At 38.4% G+C, this 24,765-nt stretch overlaps 1 protein-coding gene across 22 annotated transcripts in view; it reads left to right on the forward strand.

The window, feature by feature from the left end:
• The window catches only part of TTC13 (tetratricopeptide repeat domain 13), a 79,376-nt gene that overhangs the window by 42,226 nt on the left and 12,385 nt on the right, over positions 1-24,765 (forward strand). For 16 of the 22 annotated variants that reach the window (XR_011423834.1, XR_011423807.1, XR_011423808.1 and 13 more), the window contains 11 exons: positions 543-659; positions 1,622-1,732; positions 7,445-7,527; positions 9,102-9,243; positions 9,529-9,703; positions 11,302-11,458; positions 16,595-16,725; positions 17,264-17,396; positions 18,010-18,102; positions 20,690-20,773; positions 21,586-21,670. Coding sequence is in view for 12 of the 22 variants with exons in the window: in XM_023647760.2 (XP_023503528.1) it covers positions 543-659; positions 1,622-1,732; positions 7,445-7,527; positions 9,102-9,243; positions 9,529-9,703; positions 11,302-11,458; positions 16,595-16,725; positions 17,264-17,396; positions 18,010-18,102; positions 20,690-20,773; positions 21,586-21,670 (1,311 nt within the window). In the remaining 10 variants the exon portion in view is untranslated. The remainder of the gene's footprint in view (positions 1-542; positions 660-1,621; positions 1,733-7,444; positions 7,528-9,101; positions 9,244-9,528; positions 9,704-11,301; positions 11,459-16,594; positions 16,726-17,263; positions 17,397-18,009; positions 18,103-20,689; positions 20,774-21,585; positions 21,671-24,765) is intronic. The other 6 variants (XR_011423809.1, XR_011423812.1, XM_070229275.1 and 3 more) reach the window with 1 other exon arrangement.

Below are 24,765 nucleotides of genomic sequence, written 5' to 3' on the forward strand. Positions count from 1 at the left end.
CCTGCTTTCCAGATCATGACTGATGAGTAGAGAGTTGTTAACACAAAAGGGCTTGCAGAACACCTGGAATCTTAGAAACTGTCATTCAGCACTTATGACCACAGAGGACACAGCTAAAGACCATAGAGGACTCTGATCTGTGTCCAACAATTTCTCTCTTTTAATGGTTCAAAGTCACCTTTCAGATTAATTTTGACACGCCAGATTTTGTTTTGAAAGATAATTAATAGGTTGAGGAAAAAATGGTCACATTTCAAGAGAAGCAACATCTCTTATAACCCAGAATGTGAAACAATGACACAGCAATTGCTGCAGTCATAGTTTATCAGCCTTCCCCTTGGCTGGATGAAGATAGTGGCCCCTCAGCTTGTTGACTTTGAACCTCAGTGCATAGTACGTGGGGTCAAGGATTCCAGTCTGCCGAGAGAGTACTCTATTGTAAGTGGAATGTGGTGAAGTGGAATTGAAAAGTCAAAAGCGTTGGCAGTTTTAGGGTTGATCGTTGGAATTTTTCTTCCCTAATTACATTTTTGGGTTTATAGATTCTTTCCCCTCTGGGACGAATTAATGAAGCAGTGAATGATCTCACTAAAGCTATCCAACTTCAGCCCTCAGCACGGCTGTACAGACACAGGGGGACCCTGTACTTCATATCAGAGGTGAGTTATCGCTGCCTTGAAACATTTCCTTTCATGAGGGTAAAGATTTCACTTTCCTTCTACTTCAGGAAGCCACTCTTTGATAGATTTGGGTTGGGGCTGTATAATAATATGTTTGTGATACAAGACAGTGATAAAACCTTTTTTGTTAGCTGAAGTTGAACCTGGTGGGGAAATATTAAGTACCAAGAACACATTTTCTTGCTTGAGCTGTCAGCAGTAACTAATTCTGGACTAGGAGAAAAAGAGAAAGAGGGAGAAACAGGAAGAGAAATTTGGTTCATAGATTATGTTTCAAGCTTTCTTGCAAATGCCAGCACAGGGAAGCAGGTGAGCATGTTATCAATGTGAATATTATTAAACTTAGAGGTACAGTTTGAATTTTGGGGGGTATCACAACCCAAGAGCCATAACCCAAAATAACCTGGCTTCCCACATGTCACTATGGGTCACTATGTAAGTGACCCAAATCCAACAAGATTATCTTTTATCATTGTAATGGTATTTATGATTGCCACAGTTATTTTTGTGGGCTTACAGTAATTTTAACCTTTTTCTATTGCAAAAGAAAAAAACCTATTGCAAAATTTAAAAAATCTCGGCATAGCACATTTTAAGGTTGGTCTATGGCACAATTATTTTAGAAGAATTCAGTATAATAAAATGCTAGTCCCAGAAAATAATTTGTAAAGTTTCTCTAACAGATTATGACTTTAACAGTATTTAAAATGATATTCTTTTTGTAGTTGAGACAGTACGCTTAAATTAAACCTTTGTGAGTTTTTCCCATCAGTTTCCTAAGAAAATCAACTATTTCAGCAAAGAGTATAAGCATTCAACTAATACAAACCCAAAAAGAGCACAGAATGAATTGGGATTTTTTTCTCTACCAGTCAAAAGTAGGAAACGTCCAAATGTCTAACGAATGCTACTTTATATTTTTTCCACTCTCCTTTTTGTAGGACTATGCAACAGCCCACGAAGACTTTCAGCAGTCCTTAGAACTGAACAAAAACCAGCCTATAGCTATGCTATACAAAGGTTTAACTTTCTTTCACAGAGGACTTTTGAAGGTGAAAGTGTTGTACAATATGTGTACCGTATAATGATTCTGCTTTGCTTTTGTGGGTGGGAAGAATTTAGTGGAATTTAGTTTGGCATGTCTTAAAATGGTGTCCCAAGTGTCCACCTAATTGGTTTATTTTAGAAAATAGTTTGAATCAACATATTTATTGAGCTCCTACTATTTGGTAGGTACTAGAAAGCAGGTGCAGAAGGAGAGAAGGTCAAGGTTAGTAAGAGGCAGAATAATACTTGACACTTACAAAGGGTACAGTTTACAAAGGTTTTTTCCACATAGAATTTCTCATATGGCAAATACGCTAAAGAAAGTAATATAAACAAAGTGCTTTGGGAACAGAGATAAGAAAGATTCATTTAAACTAAAAGAAAGTAATATAAACAAAGTGCTTTGGGAACAGAGATAAGAAAGATTCATTTAAACTACGGAGTTAGAGAAAGTTCCAGAGAACAAGTGGACTTTGTCCTGGACCTTGAAGGGGGGGTAGGATTAGGTGGGGGAAGAAGGCCCTTTAGGCAGAGACGAAAGCATGAGTGATGACGTAGAAACATAGAAATACGGCTAGTTCATGGAGCAGCAAATAGATGCGTTTGAGTGTAAGGGAAATGGGGCTGGAAAGTTGGTTGAGGGGAGGTCCTAAAAATGTCTGGAGTACTATGCTAAGCATTTTGACTTTAATTTTCAGGCCCAGAGGAGCTGTAAAATCTAGATTTGGGGGAAAATATAGAGTTGAGACCAAATCTATCATTTGGGAAGTGGATTCTGACATGATGGTGGCTGAGGAGGTCAGGGAAAGAGAGACTGATGAGGAGACACTGGTAGCGTTCCAGGTCAGACGACGGCGGGGCAGTGGGGGACTTGTCCTGGCTCCTCCGGAGGCTACAGGAGCAGTCTGGAAGACATTGCTGCGGTTGATCATATTACTGTCCCTTGAAGACTGCCGTTGGGAGGGGCAGTTGAGGGAAACAGGAAAGCCATTGTCCAAACTGACTCAAAGTGTGGGGTAGAAATGTCACCTGCAGCCTGTCCCTTCCTCCTGCCCTTGATTCTACATTCTCTGAGCACGTGTTGAGAACCTGTTGTACAGCAGGCTTATCTTAGGCCAAGAGTGAGGGGCCAGAAACCCAGCTGAGAGTGGAGCTCTGGGTCTCTCCTTGGCCTCCTCAGTGCCTAAGGCGTGGTACTGGGTAGACCCTCTAGTACAGGACGCATCAGAACTGCCCAACTGAAGACAGGCTGGCCCAAGAGCCAGATACAGTCAGCCTGTATAGGTGAAAAACACTTCTTTCTGACCTGGAAGTCAGGAGAGTCTTCAGAGAAGGTTGTACTTAACCTGAACTTTGAAAGCTGTGAAGAATTTCAATAGCCTGTGGCAGGGAAGGTCCTCTGGCAGAAAGAACATGCGTTTTACTGGTGAAAACAGTTCTGAGGATCACACACACATACACATTTGGAGGGTGGGGAGAGATCTACCTTTAACAAGGCTGCGTGTTGTAAATCCTCAGTGTTACGGACAGTGCCTGTCACATAGTAGGTGCTCAGTAAGTATTAGCACAATAAATGAGTTTCAAGCACAGAGCATTGAATTTGCAGTTGGAAGGCCTTGGTTTGAGCTCTCGCTCAGAATTTTATTACGTACCACTGGACAAATTACTTAAACTCTTTCAGCTTCTCCTTCCACATCTGTCGGGTAGAAATGATTCTACTCTCTGCCTCTTAAAGTTATTGTGAGAATTAAATAAAATAATGTGTGTGAAAAGTACTTTACAAGCTGTGAATATGAATCAGGTGTTAATTATTACAGAGTATTTTACATGTGAAAATTTAATCTAAGTTTCATAGACTCTAAGAAAATAACTCCCATCCACTAAACACCAAACCAAAAAGGACTGGCAAATTTTATCTCACACACCTCATATCCTTTTTGCAAGTTTGTGAAGGGTAGTCCTAATAAGGATGCTTTCTCTCTTCCCCCAGGATTCATATGGGCAGCAATAGGCTTTGAGAGCATTTATTTTAAATGTGCTTTGAGCAGTTGCCAGATGGACTTTTCCAGTTTATTTCATATCTGCATCTGCCCTCTATTCCTGTCATCTTCTCTTGGTCACCTAAAATAAAAAAATGCAAAGTCACAATACTATATTCAAAGTCTATCCCTTGACTATCTCATGGAAGAGGAAAAGATTTGATACACAAAAAAATACCAGCTATTAGTATTAAGAGGTTAAAAATGTTTCTTAAAGTAAACAAATGCAAACAAATGATTTCATTTTTAACTATGAGCCAGGTTTAGGAATGTGGGCAGGGCTCTTTGTGTTATTTAAGAATGAGAATTTTTCAGAAAAGAGCTGTAACAGAGACATCAACTACAAATTGGACAAGGATTAAAATTCAGTTCGGTTTATTCCCAATCTACATGATGAGAATCTAGAAACAGTGCTTTCATCCTCTGAGCATTAGATGCCCCTCAGTGAACCAATCTTACGAAATTGTTTGGTCCTTTCTCCTTTTCACCATGTTCATAAACACAGCATCAATGTGTGTAATAGATGGGAACTTTTTCTTTGCATTTTTATAGATCTGCTGTCCGAGGAGGTCAGAGTGTTTACGTATTGTCTCATTCATCCCACCGGCATCCCCGTGAAGTATAGAAGGAGCCGAGGGTGTCCCAGTTACACAGATTGGAAAACTGAGTCAGTGGTGAAATGCCTTAATTAAATTAATGAACTTAGTTTAGATATCTCTATTTCTCTTGTTAACTGTAGAGACAAAGCATTAAATGGACCAATGAGTTTGAGCTATCTTCACATCCTAAAGGTGGTCTCTCCAGGTCAACAGCAATTTAGAAATTAATTAAGTGGGTAATTCCTTATTTACTTTATGATATAATACATTAGAAATATATTAGGCAGTATTACATGCCAAGTTTCACAGCTGTCAATTCAGTAGATATATCAGACATTTTGGATTTTCCTAGGGAAAAAACAGCAAAAGCTTTTGTGTTGAATTCTGTCTGTTTTATCTATGTTGTAAGGATATTTCAAAAATTGTATGTTCTGAGCACATATTTTTATCAGCCTTTACACTGAGAGTTACCTGAGATTGTTGTCTTAGTTGTAATGAACAGCCCCAGAGTGATGGCTTCCCACCGACTAGTAAGGAAGATGGTGATTAAAGTGATGGTGATTGCATTCGCTGTGCAAATGAATTCAGAGCCAGTTCATATGCTTAGAGATTGATTCATTCGAACGTAGTTTCTTTGTTCCCAATGGCTTAAAATCTTGATTCTGCTATGTCCCCTCTTTGGCAGAATGAGGTAGAGAGCTGTGCAGTGATTAGACAGGAACCCTGAAACCAAAGACTCTTAAAAGCTGAAGAGAAATCAGACTTTGAAGAACTGTGGCGTCCAAGCATGCTGTAAGTGCAGTGGGCAGCAGATGTCCTCTGGGCATCTCCACTAGACGTCCACAAACACTCCAGACTTAACACGCCCCAACTGGACTCATGACCTCCTCCCACCCCCCACCCTGACCCCGACCCTGCAGCTGTCCTTCCTACTATACTTCCTTGTGTTAGTTAATGCTCTCGCCCTCCACCCAGGCTCTTCAGCTTAAAAGCTTTCTACTTGCTCTTCCTCCTCATCCCCCATACACAAACAGCCCCCAAGCTCTGTCTCAGTTTGCCTTTAAAAATGTCTCCTGAATTTGACCCTTCTCTCTCCTCAGAGACACTGTCTCAGTTTGAGCTTTCATTATCTCTTGCCTGGACTGCTGCAGCCACCTGCTGATTGGGCGCCATTTTCTCCCCTCTCTAGTCTGTCTTCTCTGTTGTTGCTAGTGGTAATCATCTCTAAAGAGTAAATTTTGTGAGGTCACGCACCTCCTTACGGCCCCTGGGTCCTCACTGCTTGCAGGGCAATGCCCAGACTGCGGAGCATGGCAGAGAACCTTCCCTCTCTGGCCCAAGCGCACCACACTAGCTTGGTCCCCCATCTTTTCCCTCTCCCTGACTCCCACCCGTGCACCTTGCACTCCTGCCACTCCACGTTTCCCACCAGTTCCGAGCACTCTGTGCCACTGTCCAAGATGCCCTCTTTCTTTATCAAATTCCTGCTCATTCTCCAAGACCTAGCTCAGTTTTCACCTCTGTAAAGCCTGTTCTGGTATCCTCAGGCTCAGTGAGTTGTTTCTTTCTCTTTATTCCCAGAGACTTTTACTTATATCTCTATTGTAGCTCTTAGTTTACATTCTAATGACCTGGTTAAACAGTTGGCTTTCTAACTAGTCTGAGTTCTTAGAGGACAGAGATAATGACTTGCTCGTCTTTGTGTCCCCTGTACCTCACACTGCCCCGGCACATAGTAGGCGCTCAATACATGTTTGTTGAATTAAAAATACTGTCATAAAAATCCTAAAAGATCAAGACTGTGCACAGCAGGAAGCCTGATTAAGAGCGGTCTATAACATTTCTTAAATGTTAAAATGTATGCATTCTCATCTTTCTACCAAACAGTAGATAGTCAGTTGGATACCTTAGTAAGCGGGTTGTCCCCATGGGCACCTTGGAGGAGTTAGAAAGCCAGCCTCTCTTGCCCTCCTCCCTCCCCCGAGGGAAAATCAAGAAACGGGAATGAATGACTTTTGAAAAGAATTAGGATTCTACTGCTTTTGCAAAACTATTTTGTGTACCTACCAAATCATTAAATATTTATTGAGTGCCTACCATGTGCAAGGCATAGGACATCTTTAGTAGTTTTCTGCCGTGAATTATCTAATCAGCTGTGAAATGATCTATCACAGAAGTTTTAGTCTTTCTCATTAAAACTATTTGAGATCATGATACTTTCTAGCTGTTAAGTAAAATACGTCTTTTCCTTGGGAAATGTGTCAAATGTCTTCATAATTTTTTGTTACAGTAAATAATCAAGACATAATGGTAAAGTACATTCGATACCGGTTTAAGCCCAGGATGTTGATTCTGAAACAGAAAGGCACATTTTCTTAACAGTTTTCACAGAGAGAGTTCCACAGCAGCCAAGTCACTGTGTATCCTCTGGGCCCCTCCCTCCAGCATGCTGCCTGCACAGCATTCTCTCTCCCCAGCCGCACACCTGCAGCTGTGCTGGCAGAAGCCCTGCCCCAAATGCCCCCGACGTTAAGATTTCTGTTTTGTTGTTTCTTTTTCTTTGTCAATCATGGGAATCCTTCAGATAGCCAATCTAGGAGCCTTTTTGCTTATTTTATAAACAGTTTCAAGATGGGCTTGCTTTTTTGTTTCTTTTGTTGGTTCAATTTTAAATGCTACTAATTACTATCATTTTAATGATTTCACATAGCTATTAGGCTCACTTTTGTTCCACAGGGCCTTTATTAATTAATGAAATTATATTAATATGAAGACGATATCATCAGTAGTCAAAGGCCTAATGAAATAGATAGTGAGAAGCTGTTTTCTCATTTTGAAAGGGAGAAACTTAAGGCTCTGTTATTATTCATGGTGATGCATTTGTTTACTATTGAAATTAAGTCCTTCTGACTCATAGTTTGTTGTACTTTCTATCTCTTTTTTTGCAAGTCCTCCTATTTAAAAAAAAGATCACTCAGACACCACGTGTAAAATATAAGTTCTTTAGTGAGTTAAGTGAAACTCAATTTTAAAATTAACAGTGGTGCAAATGAAATAATTTTGTCCATACTTTTTACAGGAAGCTATTGAATCCTTCAAAGAAGCTTTGAAGCAGAAAGTAGATTTTATTGATGCATATAAAAGTCTGGGACAGGCCTATAGGTAAGTAATGCAGTAATAGTTGGGGTAGGAGGGAGGGTATAGAGAGGAGAGGCAAGACAGCCTCACATAGTTGTGATGTTTAAAAAGAAATTCATTTCTTAATCAAAATGATGGTCGTTGTACATCACATAGGCATTTACATACTTGTTGAGGTCTTCTCTGGAATATAGAAAGAACCTGTGTCAGAGGATATCATAAGGCATATTATTATCTCTTAAAACAACATCGGTTTGTATATATTGGTCTGGAAATGTTAGTCCTTCAAGGGTTATTCTTTTGAATAGTGGCATATACATGCTGCTGCTATTTTAGGCAATAGCTAAGGTTAATTCCCATATCACTGTGATCTGTTTGAAGATTCCTATAGTAACGGAATGGAAAAGTCACAGTTATGATGCATTTCTATCAGGAATGAGTTGGGCCTAGACCCTGGCTTCTTGACTACATGCATTGCCTGGCCCAGTAGAACTATTCTGACTTTTGGCTTTCAATAATTTTTATACTCTGACCTGAGAAGGAGATGGCATGGCTGATAGAAGGAGCTCGTGATTTAGAAGTCGAGAGATTTAGTTCTAGTTCTCAATAGCCCATTCTGCAGTTATGTGTCCTTAACTTCTCTGAGCTTCAGAGTTCTCACTTATAAAGGTACTATAAAAGTTAGAAAAGAAAGCCAGTAACAGAAAAATTCCCTTCAAAACTCTGTTAGGTGCCTTATTCGGGAAGGATTAAATTCAGGAGCTTATTTATCTGATACAATAGTTGGGGAAGATCTCTTATACTAACTGGAAGAAAGTGTGTTTGGATTTGTTTTGGGTTTGAGGGATGATATTTATCCTTCCTGTTCCACAGAATTGTTGGGAATATAAATCGAAAAAAGATTTGAAAGCACCTAGTAAATAGTAAAGTGCTATAAATGTAAGCAAGTGTTATATTTTTTTAAATATTCATTGTTAATAGAAAATTGAGTCATGGGATATACTACTTCTCTTATTTGTAAAAATTTTAATATATCAAAGAAGGCTGGTCAGTAATAACCATTTCCAGTGTGAAATGATCGCAACTCTAAAATATACTTCTTTTTTCCAGAATTTTAAATTACATAATGATCACTAGATTTTAGGTGAAGTAACTCCAGTGACAGAAAAAAATACAATTTTAAGCCTATGAATTTGATTCAGAATGATAAATCTCCATATGATTATAACCTATATACTTTATTCCAGAGAAGAAATGTATGTTTCTATCCAAATACTAAAATTTACACACATGTTTTTAGGGGTTGGAGCTCATCCTGAATTGGGGAAAGGGATTTGAATAAGTATTTGCCTTTGGAAATCAATAAATTAATTTTCCCCAGAGATTTCCAGAGCTCTGTGGTTATCCTATAGTCTGGTAAGGTTTAGAAAAAGTAAGTGGGACGTGATGTGTCAAAGCCTGTAGAGTGGTAAAATGAAAAAGGGAATGCCCATATGAGGGTATCTTCCTTGCATATTAGACCAGAATTCTGAGGATAACTTATTCTGTTTGTTACTGAAATGTCTATACTGTGCTCATAACTATTGTGAAATACCTAGAGAACTGGGCAATTTTGAAGCAGCCACTGAGAGCTTTCAGAAGGCCCTGCTGCTCAACCAGAATCACGTCCAGACCCTCCAGCTCCGGGGAATGATGCTTTATCACCATGGCAGCTTACAGGAAGCCCTGAAGAACTTCAAGGTGAGCATCTGTAAGTCGGAAGCACTGTGACTGGAGTTCTTGAATTATTCTTCAACAAAGTAGTGAAATGAATGGGGGATGGCGAAGAATAGTGTTTATACCTCAACAGAAAGAAAGAGAGAAGAACCATTGCCTTGTCCCACACACCAGTTTACAGATCATGTATTTGGTCTGATTTAACCTGGAGGGAAAACTTTTCTAGTTTTAGATGAAAGAATAAAGCACTTAAAAGTTTTCTTAAACTATATGGATACTAATGCAGCATTTTCTCCCTCAATGCCTCAGCGGTGTCTGCAGCTAGAGCCATATAATGAGGTGTGCCAGTACATGAAAGGACTCAGCCATGTTGCAATGGGACAGTTTTATGAAGGGATAAAAGCACAAACTAAAGTTATGCTAAATGATCCTCTCCCAGGCCAGAAAGCCAGCCCAGAGTATCTTAAAGTGAAATATCTCCGAGGTAAGTCAGAAAATTGCAGAATCATTGAGTTTTAATGCTTGAAGCTGTAGAGATCATAGTGCTTGTCTCTCTTATGTTCTGTATGAGACAGTTGCATCTCAGAGAAGCAAGGTAGCTTGTCCATAGCCACCCTTGTTTAGTGGCAGTATCTGGACTAGATAGAATCCATGTCTTCTAAAGACCAATCCAATCGAGTGCTTTTTCTGCCATTTCCTATATTTTTCTTGTAAAGTTAAAACATTTTTACTTAAGTCAAAAAAATATATTTTGAACTAAATGTGACAGTCATCTGGGTATTCTTCTCTCTTCACATCTCATCTAAACATATAGGAATGACAGGAAAGGAACCTTTTATGAGGTTTTTACTGTTAAATGTAAACTTGTTATCTTTGATCCATCCTTTCTTTATATCAGAATTCTCACTTATTTTGGAGAAATTAACCTGGGATGAGGATGAAAGCAAATCTTTGAGTTATCCTTTTATTAGTCCCAGTCTTACTCACCTTTTCTCTGCCACACATAAAGATATTTCTATTTTTCATATGAAGTCCAAATCTTTACTTCCGTCTCTTCTCTTTACTTTGTTATTAACCCTCTGTACTAGCCCTGTCCAACTGAAAAAAATTGTAAGCCATGTATGTGATTTTAAATTTCTAGTAGCCATTTTAAAAAAGTAAAAACAAACAGGTAGAATTAATTTTAATAATGCATTTTATTTAATTCTTATATCCATAATATTAATGCAGCATATAAATAACATGAAAACACTATTCATGAGATATTTTATATTATTTTTGTACCAAGTCTTCTAAATCTGGTGTATATTTTATACATACAGTGTATCTCAATTTGGATGCTGAGTTTTCATTTGACTTACTTGATTTAAATTTTGATTTCATAAAATTTAAAGTTGAAAAGGTAGATTCATACATGCAAGTTTCCCAAGCATACTGAAGTTTTCTAATAATTGAATCAAATATCAGTTTTTAAGTTTAAATTAAATAAAATTTAAAATTCAGTTTCTAAGTCACACTATCCACATTTTCAGTACTTAGTAGCCAAGTGGCTGGGGGCTACCTATTGGACAGCACAGCTCTTTCTCTAGATTACAATTCCCTCTTTTTTCCTGGTTTAAAGAACTTGGGTTTGTGAACTCTAGACTGAAGGAGGGGGCACTCCATGTCCTGTTTTTTTTAATAGAGATAAGCAGCAGTTGTCAGTTAGTTGATGAAATCGTATACATAATTGGTTGATCTGTCAGTCGACAGAGGACCAGGCTCTATCTAACACTGAAGTTGGATCCTGAGACTCTGGAATTGAAAAGTGAGATATTTGGTGTTGTTCATGGAAAGGTGGTTAAAATTTAACCAAAGTAGGCCTAGATTGACTAGCTTGTATTTGACCTTGGTAACTCGAGTCAGTGGCAGCTTACCCTGATTATCATATAATAATAGTGACTTACTAAAATTTGGAGTCTCCCATTTAGAATTCTTGTAATTGAATAACAGTTTGTTACAAAGTATTTGTATGGCAGCTGGCTATAAAAAATGTTTCTTTAGCAGTATTTGGGTGTGTCAGATCCCCTTTCCTGTCTGCAGAGTATTCTCGATATCTTCATGCACACCTTGATACTCCCCTTACGGAATATAACATTGATGTGGATCTGCCTGGAAGCTTCAAAGACCACTGGGCTAAGAATCTGCCTTTCCTCATAGAAGACTATGAAGAGCAGCCAGGGTTGCAACCACACATAAAGTAAGTGCTTTAAATAAAGATTTTTTTTCTCTTTTTCATGATTGAGCTATAATTTCGTCATGATAGCTCTTTATCAATAAATGGCTTTCTATCCATATTTCTGATGAATTTATTTTTGTATTCAATATGTCTGCAAGTATTTCTTTTAGTTTTAGAGTACCTTGAAACTTACCTTTGGATATCATCTTTCCTTCTAGCCTGACTTTCTCTGCTAATTTTGGGCAACCTTTAAACTTCAAAAGTACTTAACACTTATTGGCAGTCTTGACATGTGTTATTCTTTTACCATGTTACTTTTAAAACAAATTACTTAACATATTGAAAATTTGAAATTACACTGCTGGCAAACTACTGTTGTGATATGGCAAAATGGATATGCTAAAGGACTATCCCATTACAAAATAATTAGATCTAGAATAGAAATTAATTGCTGGGAGTCTAGCAATGCTGTAAAGATCAACCCCCTGACTCTCTAAAAAGAAAGAAAAGGTTGGGGGAGGTGTGATTCATACTACAGTGGTGAATGGTAAGTACATTTAAAAGGAAGAAAGTGTCTTGAGGCTAAGTGCATTTAACAACAACTGCAGTGGAGTGCCTTGAGGCATAGGCAAGATGGGTTTGCTCAACTTTAAAGGGCTAAAGTTATCCCATATTAGAGGCATTCCCAAGATCCCAATGGAAGCAAATACAAATCCTTCCTGAGACGAAATTAGTGCCAATTTTGGTCTGAAGTATTCCCACAGAATAAGATCATTACTGTGAAAATCAAAAACCAAGATCACTAAAACCATATGTGAGAATCAACAGAAACAACAAACAATAAATAGACTTAGACCCTCAATGACTTCAGATATTGGAATTGTTGACTATATACTCTAAAATAACTCCAAATGAAACGTTTAAAGAAATTATGAAGTAATCACAAACATGAGCAAGAAACAGATTATCAAAAATGATCAGATTAAAAAAATAATTGGAAGCTTTAGGAACAGAAAATATAATCAGTGAAATGAAGGATTCAGTATATAAGCTAAACAGCAGGTTAGACATACCTGAGAGAAAATTGCAAAATTGGAAGATAGAGCACTAGAAATTATCCAGAGTGTAGCACAGAGAATCAAGGAGTTAGAAAACATGAAAGAGAGATAGAAGATACAAAAGATGTAAGAAAGTCTAGCATATGTCTAATTGAAATATCAGAAGGAGAGAATGGAGGAAAGACAATTTTTGAAGAAATAATGGCTAAGAATTTTCCAGAACTAAGGAAACACATAAATCCATGGATTTTTTAAAAAGCAAAGTTAATGAAAAGAAATTCATATCAAGACACATTGTAGGTAATTAGAGAAAGCCTATAATAAGGAAAAAGAAAAATAGAAAAATCATATCACCTACTTAGGGTCAATAATTGGATGGACTTATGCCTCTCAATATCAACAATGGAAGCTGGACGATAATGGAATAATATCTTCAAAGTGCTGAAAGAAAATAACTTTCAATCTAGAATTCTATACCCAGCAAAACTATCTTTTAAGAATAAAGGCTAAATAAATATATATTCAGATAATCAAAAACTGAATTAACCACCAGTTGGCATTCACTAAGGAACTTCTAAAGCATGTAATTAAGGAAGAAGGCAATTGACATCAGGAGCAAGATTTGAGATATAAGAACGAATAATGAGGATAAAAATTGGTAAGAATGGTAAACTGGTAAGTCTAAAAAAGCATTATCTATGTAAAATAATATCTAGTTTGGGTGTTTATAAAAAGGACAGAAATAAAATACTGGGCAAAAATAGCAAGTAAGTTAAGGAATAATAAAAGTTAAAGTATTCTAAGGCAATGTGGGTTAAATATTATGTTAAGATTTTAAGTTATATTATGAATATTTAAAATATCTAAGATAAGTATTGAAAGTTAGAGTATACAACTTTCATATTAGTAGAGAAGTAAAAAACAGAGAAAAACATAAATCTGAAATCAATCAGAAAAGGGGAGAGGAGGAGGAGGATGCAAAAAAAGTGGGACAAACAAAAAGAAAAAAATAAGAATAGGTTGAAATGAATCCACATATATCAATAACCACAATAAATATGAATGGACTAAAACATCAGTTAGACATAGTTGGATTGGAATTTTTTAAAAAATCCAATTATGTGGGGTTTTTTTATAAGAGGCACCTAATACGTAAGGACACAAAGATTGAAAGTGAGGGAATGGGAGAAGTTATACTAGAGAAGCACTAACTGAAAGAATCCTGGTGTAGCTATAGATTGATATTAATGGATTTCAAGTAAAAAAGCACTACTAGGAATGAAGATTATTACTACATAATGGCAAAGGTTTAAATCACCAGGAAAATATAAATCTAAACTTATATATGCCTAATAAGATAACTTCAAAAATTGATAGAAATTTATAGAGAAATTAACAAATTCAGTATTGTAATGAGAAATTCTAATTCTTGAAAAACTAAATCTAAAACTAGTAAAGATTTAGACTCTTTAAACAACACAATTAACAAACGATGTATCAGTCTATTATAGAACTGTGTACTCAATGATTAAAGAATACATATTCTTTTCAAGTGTGCTTAGATCATTTATACAAAGACTGATCACTTACTATGCATATTTCAATACATGTCAAATAATTGGTATCATATCTTACCATGGTATAATTTAAAATATATATAAGAAAAAAATCTCCATTATTTGGAAATTAAAAAGCACACATTGAAATATGGATTAAAGGTAAAATCACAATGGAAGTTTGAATATACTTTCTAAGTGAACAAAAATGAAAATACCACATACCAACACTCGTGGAATGCAGTAAAAACAATTTTGTGAAAAACGTTAATATCCCAAAATATTATACTAGAAAAAAAGCAAGTTGATAGGTAAGTATAAAAATTAAGGGAAGCTGGCCCCATTGGCGTAGTAGTTAAGTTCGCACACTCTGCTTTGGCAGCCCGGGGTTTGCAATTTGGATCCTGGGCGCAGACCTGGCATGATCGTCAAGTGACACTGTGATAGTGTCCCATGTAAAATAGAGGAAGATTGGCACAGATGTTAGCTCAGGGCCAATCTTCCTCACACAAAACACCCAACAAAATCCAGATGATCTACAAACAAATTATAGAAAATAAGACTTTAGCAAGGTGGTTGATTATAATTAATGTAAAGCATCATTTGCATTTTTATATACTAGCAACAAACAAAATACCATTTATAATGGCCAAAGTACTTAGGAGTACATCTTAGAAAACGTGCAAACGTGTATGGAGATCATTATAAAACATCACTGAAAGTTACTAAGAGAAAACAAATAAATGGAGAGAAATACTGTGTTCATGAATAGGAAGTTCAATAACATCAATAGGTCACTTCTCAGCAAGTTAATTATAGATTCAATAAAATGCCATTCAAAATCCCAACAGTTTTTTGAGGAACTTGATGAGCTAATTCTATAAATTGTGTGAAAGAACAAAGGACCAGGAATAATCAAGGTTCTCCTGAAGAAGATGATGCCCACACTTGGAGGAGAAGGTTCTCGTCCTACCAGATAGCAAGAAGTAAGATAGTAGTGAAGACAGAGTGTATTGGTGCTGGGATAGACAGGTAGACCAAAGGAGCACAAAGGTGTGCTGTAGATCAGAGTGGGACAGTTAGGTTGTCATATGGATAAAATAAAATGGATTTTTGTGATAGTGTAGATAGAGATCCAGTTCCAGATGGATAAAAAATCTGGAATGAGAATGGTCAAATTTTTTAAATTTTAGGAGAAATTATTAAGTGAAAACTTTTGTGATTTTGAGGTAGAGAAGGATTTCTTAATCAAGACACACAAAGCATACACCTTAGACAAAAAGATTGATAAATTGGACTGCATTGAACCTAAGAACTTCTGTTCAACATGGCAAGCCTGAACTCCTGCCCTTGGAAAGGTCTGCTTATAAGGCTGCTCCTTGGCTGGCACCTTGGATTTTGGGAGTGTCCCACTATGCCCAGTACTGCTAAGAGTGGCTCACTGTGCCTGAGCTGTTTGTACAAACAATATGGTTTGTGCTAAACTCCTGCTTTCCTTCTGGGGGTCTGGAATTTGGGTACTTTCCAGGCAGAGGCAGCTTATGTGGTCAGCCCCCAGGAAAATCCCTGGGCGCTGAGTGTCTACTGAGCTTCCCTGGTGGGCAGCATCTCATGCAGGGGAATCAATCCTGTGCATCTCCCCTGGGAGTCTTGGAAGCTTGCGTCTGGTTTCCTCTGGACTTTGCTCCATCCGCCTTTTCCCTTTGATAATTGTGCTTGTGTCCTTTGCTGTAATAAATCACAGCCATGGGGGCCAGCCGGGTGGTGTAGTGGTTAAGTTCATGCTCCACTTTGGCAGCCCAGGATTCATGGGTTCACATCCTGGGCACAGACCTACACACCACTCATCAAGCCATGCTATGGCAGCATCCCACATACAAAATAGAAGACGACTGGCACAGATGTTAGCTCAGTGACTATGTTCCTCAAGCAAGAAGAGGAAGATTGGCAACAGATGTTTGCTCAGGGCTAATTTTCCTCACAAAAAGAAAAATCACAGCCAACTATACACTGAGTCCTGTGAAGCCTCCTAGTGAATCACTGAATCTGAGGGTGGTCTTGGGGACCTCATCACAACCTGTAACTTAGAATTGCAGTCTTTGTTATGAAAACTTCTAGCAGGTTGCAGCTAAACAATAGTAGTTACATATATCATTTCAAGTATATTTGGTTTAACACAACTTGGCGCTGGTATAGGGAGTGGACATAGGATGGGGGTTTGGCTGCTTGTTGAAAAAGGCAGTTCATGTAGGTTATGTATTCTGAAGAAGTTTACAAAGCAAATAACGGTCAGAGGTGCCTTCTGAAATGCCAATTGGTTGTCAGAGTTACTAACAAGCATGTGATAGTAATTGTCTACACACTCTCTTAATGATTCCTTCTTTTAATTTGTCTATGGTTGGGTGCAAAGCACTGAAGTTAAAGATCATGTGGTCACAGTTTTCTTGATTCATTTTCCAGTGGAGGAAGTGAGAACTTTTCAGGTGAAGTTGGATAGCAAAGTATCTGTTGTCAAAGTCACTATCATGTCATGTTTCTTCCAGAGATGTGTTACATCAGAATTTTGAGAGTTATAAGCCTGAGGTCCAAGAGCTGATTTGTGTAGCTGATCGTTTGGGATCGCTGATGCAATATGAAACACCTGGTTTCCTGCCAAACAAGAGAATACACAGAGGTATTCCGAAACTATCTGAAAATGGGAAAATTTCTTACAAATAGCAACGATTATTGTCATGTTGTGCTTTTAAAAAAGTCATTTATTGTACTTACTCAAATTCTCCACGTGATCAGAACAGAAATGTGTAGATTCATTCGTCTGGAATTCTGAAAGAAGACTACTTCCAGCCTCGCCCTTTGTGCTGTTGCTGTCGTGTAGATGTAGAATGCAGGTCTTCCGTCATTATGTGTAGATCAGACAGCTCATCCCGGGTGCTGTTTCCGTGCTGCGGGAATGAGGAAGAATTAGTCTCCAGTTGCTTCAGTAGAAGGCAGAGTCAGGAGGAGGCGACTTTGGGAGTGTCTCTAATTTCCTCTGATGGATTTTAGTCTTCATAGGGTCATGATTGTAAAGTACCTCCAGTCTTGTTAAATTACCAGTACTTGTGATTCTTTCTTTATATAACGAGTCTGGCGTTATCCCTGAGAGTCAGTGAAAATCAGTGCCTCTAAAGTATACTTACTAACTCTGTTCTCTCAATATTTCTTTCTTTTAGCCATGGGTTTGGCAGCCTTGGAAGTCATGCAAGCTGTACAGCGTACATGGACCAACTCGAAGGTTCGAATGAATGGAAAAACACGGCTGATGCAGTGGAGAGACATGTTTGACATCGCAGTAAAGTGGAGACGGTAACTAATGTTTAAGTGAAAATAAGCTAGAAGTCTTATCATTGTAAAATCATGTAAGTCTCCTCTTCTTAACGGGTTTTGAATACTGTTTTATTTACTGACAGTAGGCCTTGTAAGTTGTTTTCCTCTCTAAAGTTTCTCAGAAATTGCTGGCATTATGCCTTGAAATACATTCAACTCATATTTATGGAATAGGAATTGATTGTTATCATGTTTGCAAGCACATTTTTAAATGAAGTGTTTTAGAAAAAGCAGCCTTTGAGAGAGCATATCATCACTTGTGGTACCTTTGCGTGAACTTCAGTGTCCCAGTCCCTTTATAATTGAAGTGTGGGCCTGGCTAGCCAGCCACAGTTTAAGGGGGGAACTGCTGATATTCATTGTCAAGAGAAAAATACTGCTCTCCTGCTAAACCTGTACTGACTTCTTACTTGGTCCAATTGGAACACCTATTTGGAACTTACAGGTTTGTGTGTCATGTTTTTAGATGTAATAGACTCCGCAATTGCTTTCTCTCCACTTTTGCAAAGACTCCTACATGTTTTCTTTTTAATGCTTTTGAGCACTTCTAGGTTTTATAAGGCCTTCATCTTTAACAAGCTCTGTTTTGCAGGATTGCTGACCCAGACCAGCCAGTGCTATGGTTAGATCAAATGCCAGCACGAAGTCTTAGCAGAGGTTTTAACAATCACATCAATTTAATCAGGTATGAACCTTCTCTGCGTCTTTCCTGGTTTCATAGGAGTTTATTGTAAATGGACAGGTCGTGGAGACCATCGGCAGCCCATTACTTCTTTCCTGGTGACTTTTTGACCAGGGAATGCACAGATTGGCTCTGCACCGCAGTTTCGCCTGCATTCCTTTCAACTAGTCCAGTTGCAGAAAGAGATGCAGCACATGCTGTGCTCCTTCTCCAGGCTCTTCTCTGTGATGCAGAGCTCATTTGAAGGGTAGACTGCCAGATTTTTGCCTAGAATGCCCATATTTAAAGGGTCCTAAAACGTCATAGAAAGTAATAGATGGAGAACATTACATTTGCCTTGATATCCTGATAATATTTCAAAGCTCAAAGAATTCTTTGACAAGTCTGTTGTGGTGGGGGAAAGGCTGCCCCGTCTCGCCCCGCGACACACAAAGGGTTTGGATCAATAACATGGTCTGATTGCTAAGCTGCCACCCTGGGAGGGCAAGCCAGGTTACCTGGAGAGCTCTTGTCTTGTCCACAGGCTTTGCAAGTTAGGGACATGAGTGAAGCACTCAGCTCTTTTCCCCTCCCTTTATGTGCTTAGCCACCCTCTAAATAAGGTGAACAAATATTAAAAATATCAGCTTCAAGGGGACCCATTGAATTTAATTTTAGATAAAATTTACAAATGTAGTAGTTGCGGCACATCTAAAATGCTTCTAGTTCCAGAAGCCTGAATCAAGAAAATATTATTCTATACAACTTTGACATTTAAGTTTAACAGAAATGTCATTAATATGTTTATTTTTTTAATTTCTAGAAAATAAATTTCTTTTCTCCTTATGACTTGTATATTTATCTGTTTCTTATTGGATAATTTGTGACACTTATAGATAGACGCAACTAGCTTCTATTGAAGGCCACCATCAATGTGTGTATTGTGTGATGATGATATAGAAGTGAAATACAGTCCCTGACTTCAGAAAGCTCAAAGCTTAGTGAAGAAGACAGACCAGTGAACAACTATGTAGTATGTTAAGAGTAATGGTGGTCACGTGTACAGGATGCCAAGGGGACACAGAAAAGGGATGTCCAGTCCAGCCTTCAGGTGATGCCTGAGCTGTTTAGAAACATGGAAAGCAGAAAGAGGTGGATGAGGCATGGACCCACAAGTGAGTCAGGCATGATCAGGAGAGTGTGACTAATTCATTATGACCAATGATTAGTTTGCAATAAAGGGAGTATCAGGAATTGAGGCTAGAAAGACAGGCAGAGACCAAAATATAAATAACTTTTTTCCCCAAAGATAAGTAACTTTATATTCCATGCTAAGGCATTCTTTTCCCTGAAGACAATGGAGAAGCTAATCAGAGATTGTAAGCAGAGAAGTGACATGAGCAGATTTGCACATTGGGCTGGTCACTTCAGCTGCAGGTGGCAGACAGGTTAGAGAGGGCAGCTATTTTGGAGGCAAGGAAATTGGTTAGAAAGTTGGGTAGTAATTCAGACAAAAAAGTACGAAAGTCTGGAAAGCTCTGTAGTAGTGAGCTGGAAGGGAAGAGATGGATATTGAGAAGGCAGAACTGGGAGCACTGGTGGTGGGTGAGAAACAGGGGAGAGCATGCAGCTACAGGGAGGCCATCCGATTGCTGGCTCAGGTACATGGTTGTCCCAATAAGCCAGGTAGCAACGGGACAGAAAGTAAGTGGACACGTTTAGGGGCTGAAGCTGGGAGTGCAGGGGCAGGAGTGAATTCCTGTTTGACAGATGTGAACTTGAGGTTTGAGATGCCTGTGGGTAATCCAGGGAGTGACGTCCAGGGAGCAGTTGGATGTGTGCGTTCTGTTGTACACATGTACACCTGTTGGATGTGTACATCAGCTTGTTGGCTGTACGTGAAGTTCTGGGAGAGAGTTTTAAAAATGAGGAGTGGGGATAGAAATGTGAGGAAAATAATGTTTAGAGTGAGTAGAGGTGATGAAGACAGCTAGTCAGCTGGACAGCAAGAAGGGGTATTATCAGATAATGCCATCAGGAGAGCCAGAGGAGAGGAGAAGGCATATTGCTGAAAAAGTGAAGCGATCCATCAGAGGAAATTGGCATAAAGGGCGAGCCTCATTTCAATAGTTGAGGATTTTTCGTTCCATTTGGCATCTCCAGGGCTGAGTTTGGTGCCTTTCCTATCAGAGTGAGCTCCGAGAGCTGACAAAAAATCTTGGTCAGATAGTTTTTTGCTTCTCTCATTCATTGATTGCAAACAAGTGAATTTCCCTAATTTGTTTACTACATTATTCTCAGAGCTCTCTTATTGTTCTTTTTTTTGTTTGTTTATTTTGGTGAGGAAGATTGGCCCTGAACTAACATCTGTTGACAACCTTCCTCTACTTTATGTGGCACGCCGCCACAGCATGCCTTGACAAGTGGTGCTAGGTCTGCGCCCAGGGTCTGAACCTGTGAACCCTGGGCCACCAAAGCACAGTGCGCGAACTTAACTACTGCACCACTGGGCCAGCCCCTCTCTTATTGTTCTTTGAATTAACTAGGAAATTAGATGTTGTTTGAAATGTGTTCCTTTGTAAAAAGATTCTTAATTTTTTTTTTCTTACAGGGGTCAAGTGATTAACATGAGATACCTGGAATATTTTGAGAAAATTCTTCATTTTATTAAAGATAGAATTCTTGTTTATCATGGGTAATCCTTCAACTTTCTTTATCATAGAAATGGATAGATTTCATGTATTTTACATTTATTATATTTATGAAACTTGAAAACTAAGCCTATTGACAGATGAAACAAAGTATATCAAATTTTTACATGGTGTTTGGTGTCATAAAGCCTTTCATAATCACTTAACAACCATCTTTTTAATAACTTCACAACATCCATGGACCTTAACTAAGTTTAATTTTATATACAATATTATGACTTTTCTAGTGTCTTTCTTCTAGAAAGCTGATGTTTCTTTGAATTTCTTTATTAGGGATTTCAGCCTTAAAATTCATTCTCCCTCAGCTGAAGGGCAATATGGTATAGACATAACAATGAACAGAACATTGGGAAAAAAAAGGAATTCTGAATGGTTAGTTATCACCAAGTAAATATAAAATTTGTATAAAAACCCAGCAGGATACTTCCATTTGGGCAACTTTAGAAAGAAAAAACATTTACGTCTAATTTCAGAGTTGGAAAAGGAGAATCAAGGTTTTATGAGCAAACCCAGACCCCCACAGGTATACACAAACACTGGCTGTCAATTCATTCTGCTTTCCCCTGTTTCACTTTCTAGAGGGGCTGCTATGTATTTTCTTAATTCTCATCTGCAGCCCCAAACTCATTAGGATTAAACCACCCCCTTATTTAGAACCTTTAGTTGTGACCCACAATTTTGAATATTGAGTTATTCATAATTAAGGATGATTTATTTAAATTAAAGGTAATAGCATAATTAATTATTACATTCCTGTATTAATTTTAGTTGCCATCTCTCTCTCTCTCTTTTTAAGAGCTAATAATCCTAAAGGATTGTTGGAAGTTAGAGAAGCTCTGGAAAAGGTACACAAAGTAGAAGACCTTCTTCCAATTATGAAGGTAAGTTTATCATCAAAATCGCCGTAGGTATTTTTGGTAAAAAAAACTATAGTGCTTTTTTAAAAAGAACTCATAATTTTTAAATGCATGTTTATTAATATTATGCCCTAAGTGTTTTAAAATTTATAAAACATGCTACGTGAAAACACTAATATAAACTCACTCTAAAGAGATAATCAAAATAAAATGAAACACAGGCATCAGACTCAAACATAAAACAAATCTGTGAGGAAGCAATTGATATAAGAAACAGAAGACAACTTAAAAGTACATACAGTTGAATTCTGCTTCTGGCCACAGTGGAGTAACTGTATGCGGCTGCCCTTCGATTCCGTAACGATTATAAAACTGGACAAAATACAAGGCAACTATTTTCAGATATTGGAAAATTACAAGGCTGTGATTCTTGAAAGAAGGGAAGCACATGAGATGAGCGTTCTGCCTGGGAGTACTTACTAGACCCCTGTGTAGGTGTGTGGAGCCCAAGCTGAGTACAGTGGTCTTGCTGCGCTAGGGAGGCAGAGGTTGGAGTTTGGGTCTGCTGAAGTGCCTGGAATTTGCAGGGCAGGGTACAGAAGAAGAGGGAGCTGCACAGGGCGGAAAGTGCCCAGAGGTCAGTGTGGAGTTCTTTGTCATCCTTGGCTGAGAGCTGGGCTGTGCCCATGCAACAAGACTCGCAGAGGCTCAGTAGGGAGTGGCGATGTGGCCAAGAGAGCTGCCAGAGGTATCAGGTTTTATAGTCCTGAGAGACATTGGAATCCTGGCCTCGCCAGGGTGGAGGGATCCTGTGAGCATCTTGGGCGTTTAGTCAGGACCCCAGAAAGGACACACTGTAGGTGTAAGACCACACTCTAGGATAAGGTCCACATTCTAGGACAAAGGGCAGTCTCTAAGTAGATCACCCTAACAAGGAATGAAACCAAGCCCAAAAGAATTAAATGGATCTACTAGTGATTTAACTGCCTGCCAAAACAAAACTCAGCACCCTTTAAAGGAAGGCAACATAATGTAGACTCTCCTAATTATTAGATAAGTGAACAAGCAGGAAAATGTGACTCATAACCAAGAAAAGAACAAAACCAGTTAATAGGAACGGAGCTGAGATGATCCAGAAGTTGGAATTAGCTCTTTTAAAGTCCTTGTCTGCTTCATAAATGTGTTCAGAGACTTAAAGGAAAACATGAATACAATGATAGAGAATCTCAGCAGAGAAATAGGAACTATAAAAAGAACTAAAAGAAAATTCTAGAAGTCAAGAGTCAGTGGTTTCAGATTCAGATTGGTAATCAACTCATAAGACCTATCATCTTTAATCTAGCACCAGGTTTACTTAGCAGGATGCTGGACAGAGAACAAGCCTGGACAGTAATTTCAGTCTCATCATGAGGCCCAGGAAGCACCCAGATGTGGGTTCCTAGCACCCTCTTTATTGCATGGTGAGATGAAGTCAAAGTGGGTGCCACTTTGGTTTTGTGTATAGCCCAAGATTTGTGCCAATTCACAGCTTTCCTAGTCCGGAGGGCATCTTCCAGATGAGAGGGTTTCTCAAGAATCTTTCGGTGGTTCTCAGGGGAGGCCAGCGATGGAATACTATTCAGTAATAAAAGGACAGAAAGAGTAGTGCTATGCACAGCAACAGAAGTGAACTTCGGAAACATTATGTTGAGCAAAAGAAGCCAGATACAAAAGAGTATGATTCCATTTATAAGAAGTTTTGACTGGTCTATGGGGATAGATATCAGAAGAGTGATTGCTTATGTGAAGTGGAGTTTACTGGAAAGGAGCAGGAGGAATCTTTCCAAGTGATGGAAATACATTATATTTTGGTATATATATTTGTCAAAATGCATTAAATTATACACGTGTAGTTCATTGTATATAAATTTTACCTCAGTGAAAAGTACATAAATTAATTTCCTGAGATATTGGAGCCAGGATCATATGATTGATAGATAGATAGGTTGGTAGAGAGAGAGATTGTTAGGTGGTAGCAATAGAAAAGGAAGAATCAGAATTCTCATAAATTAAAAAAAAATCAGACTAGCAGATTGAAGATAGCGAATATCAAATATATGAGCTGGAATTCTCCCAGAAGGTAGTATAAAAGGACAAAGAAATATAAAATAGAGAAGATGAACACAGAAGATGAAGAATGGACCTATCTGGGAGAAGTTCTGGAAGGAGAGAAGAAAGATAAAGATGCAGAGGAATTAGTGGACAAAATAATAGAAGGAAATGTTGTAGGGAGATGAAAAGATGAGTATAGGGCCTACTGAATGTTTGGGATGATGAATGTTCAAATACACCTAGACACATCCCAATAAAATTTCGGGACTTCAAAATCAAAGAGAATTCCTTAAAAAATTAAACTTAGAGGGGCTGGCCCAGTGGTGTAGTGATTGAGTTTGCAGGCTCCACTTTGGTGGCCTGGGGTTCACAGGTTCGGATCCCAGGCACAGACCTAGCACCACGTGTCAAGCCGTGCTGTGGTGGCATCCCACATAAAACAGAGGAAGACTGGCACAGATGTTAGCTCAGTGACAGTCTTCCTCAAGCAGAAAGAGGAAGGTTGGCAACAGATGTTAGCTCAGGGCCAGTCATCCTCATACACAAAAAAATTAAACATAGAATTACCATATGATCCAGCAATTCTGCTTCTAGGTATATAGCTAAAAGAATTGAAAGCAGGACTGAAACAGTACACCCATGTTCACAGCAGCATTATTCACAATAGCCAAGAGGCAGAAGCAACCAAGTGTCCGTTGATGGGTGAATGAATCCACAAAATGTGGTATAACTTTACAATGGAATATTATTCAGCCATAAAAAAATTCTGGCACATGCTACAACATAGAGGACATTATGCTAAGTGGCATATACTAAGTGATATAAGCCAGTCACAAAAGGATGAATATTATTCGATCCCACCTATTTGTGGTACCTAGAGTAGTTAAATTTGTAGAGACAGAAAGTAGAATGGTAGTTGCCAGGGACTAGGAGGAGGGGAGAATGGGGAGTTAGCGGGGGTGATGGTTGCACAACAATGTGAATGTTCTTAATGCCATTGAATGGTTCAAGTAGCAACTTTTATAATA

Source organism: Equus caballus, chromosome 1 (assembly GCF_041296265.1).
Source record: "Equus caballus isolate H_3958 breed thoroughbred chromosome 1, TB-T2T, whole genome shotgun sequence".
Classification (NCBI taxonomy): domain Eukaryota; kingdom Metazoa; phylum Chordata; class Mammalia; order Perissodactyla; family Equidae; genus Equus; species Equus caballus.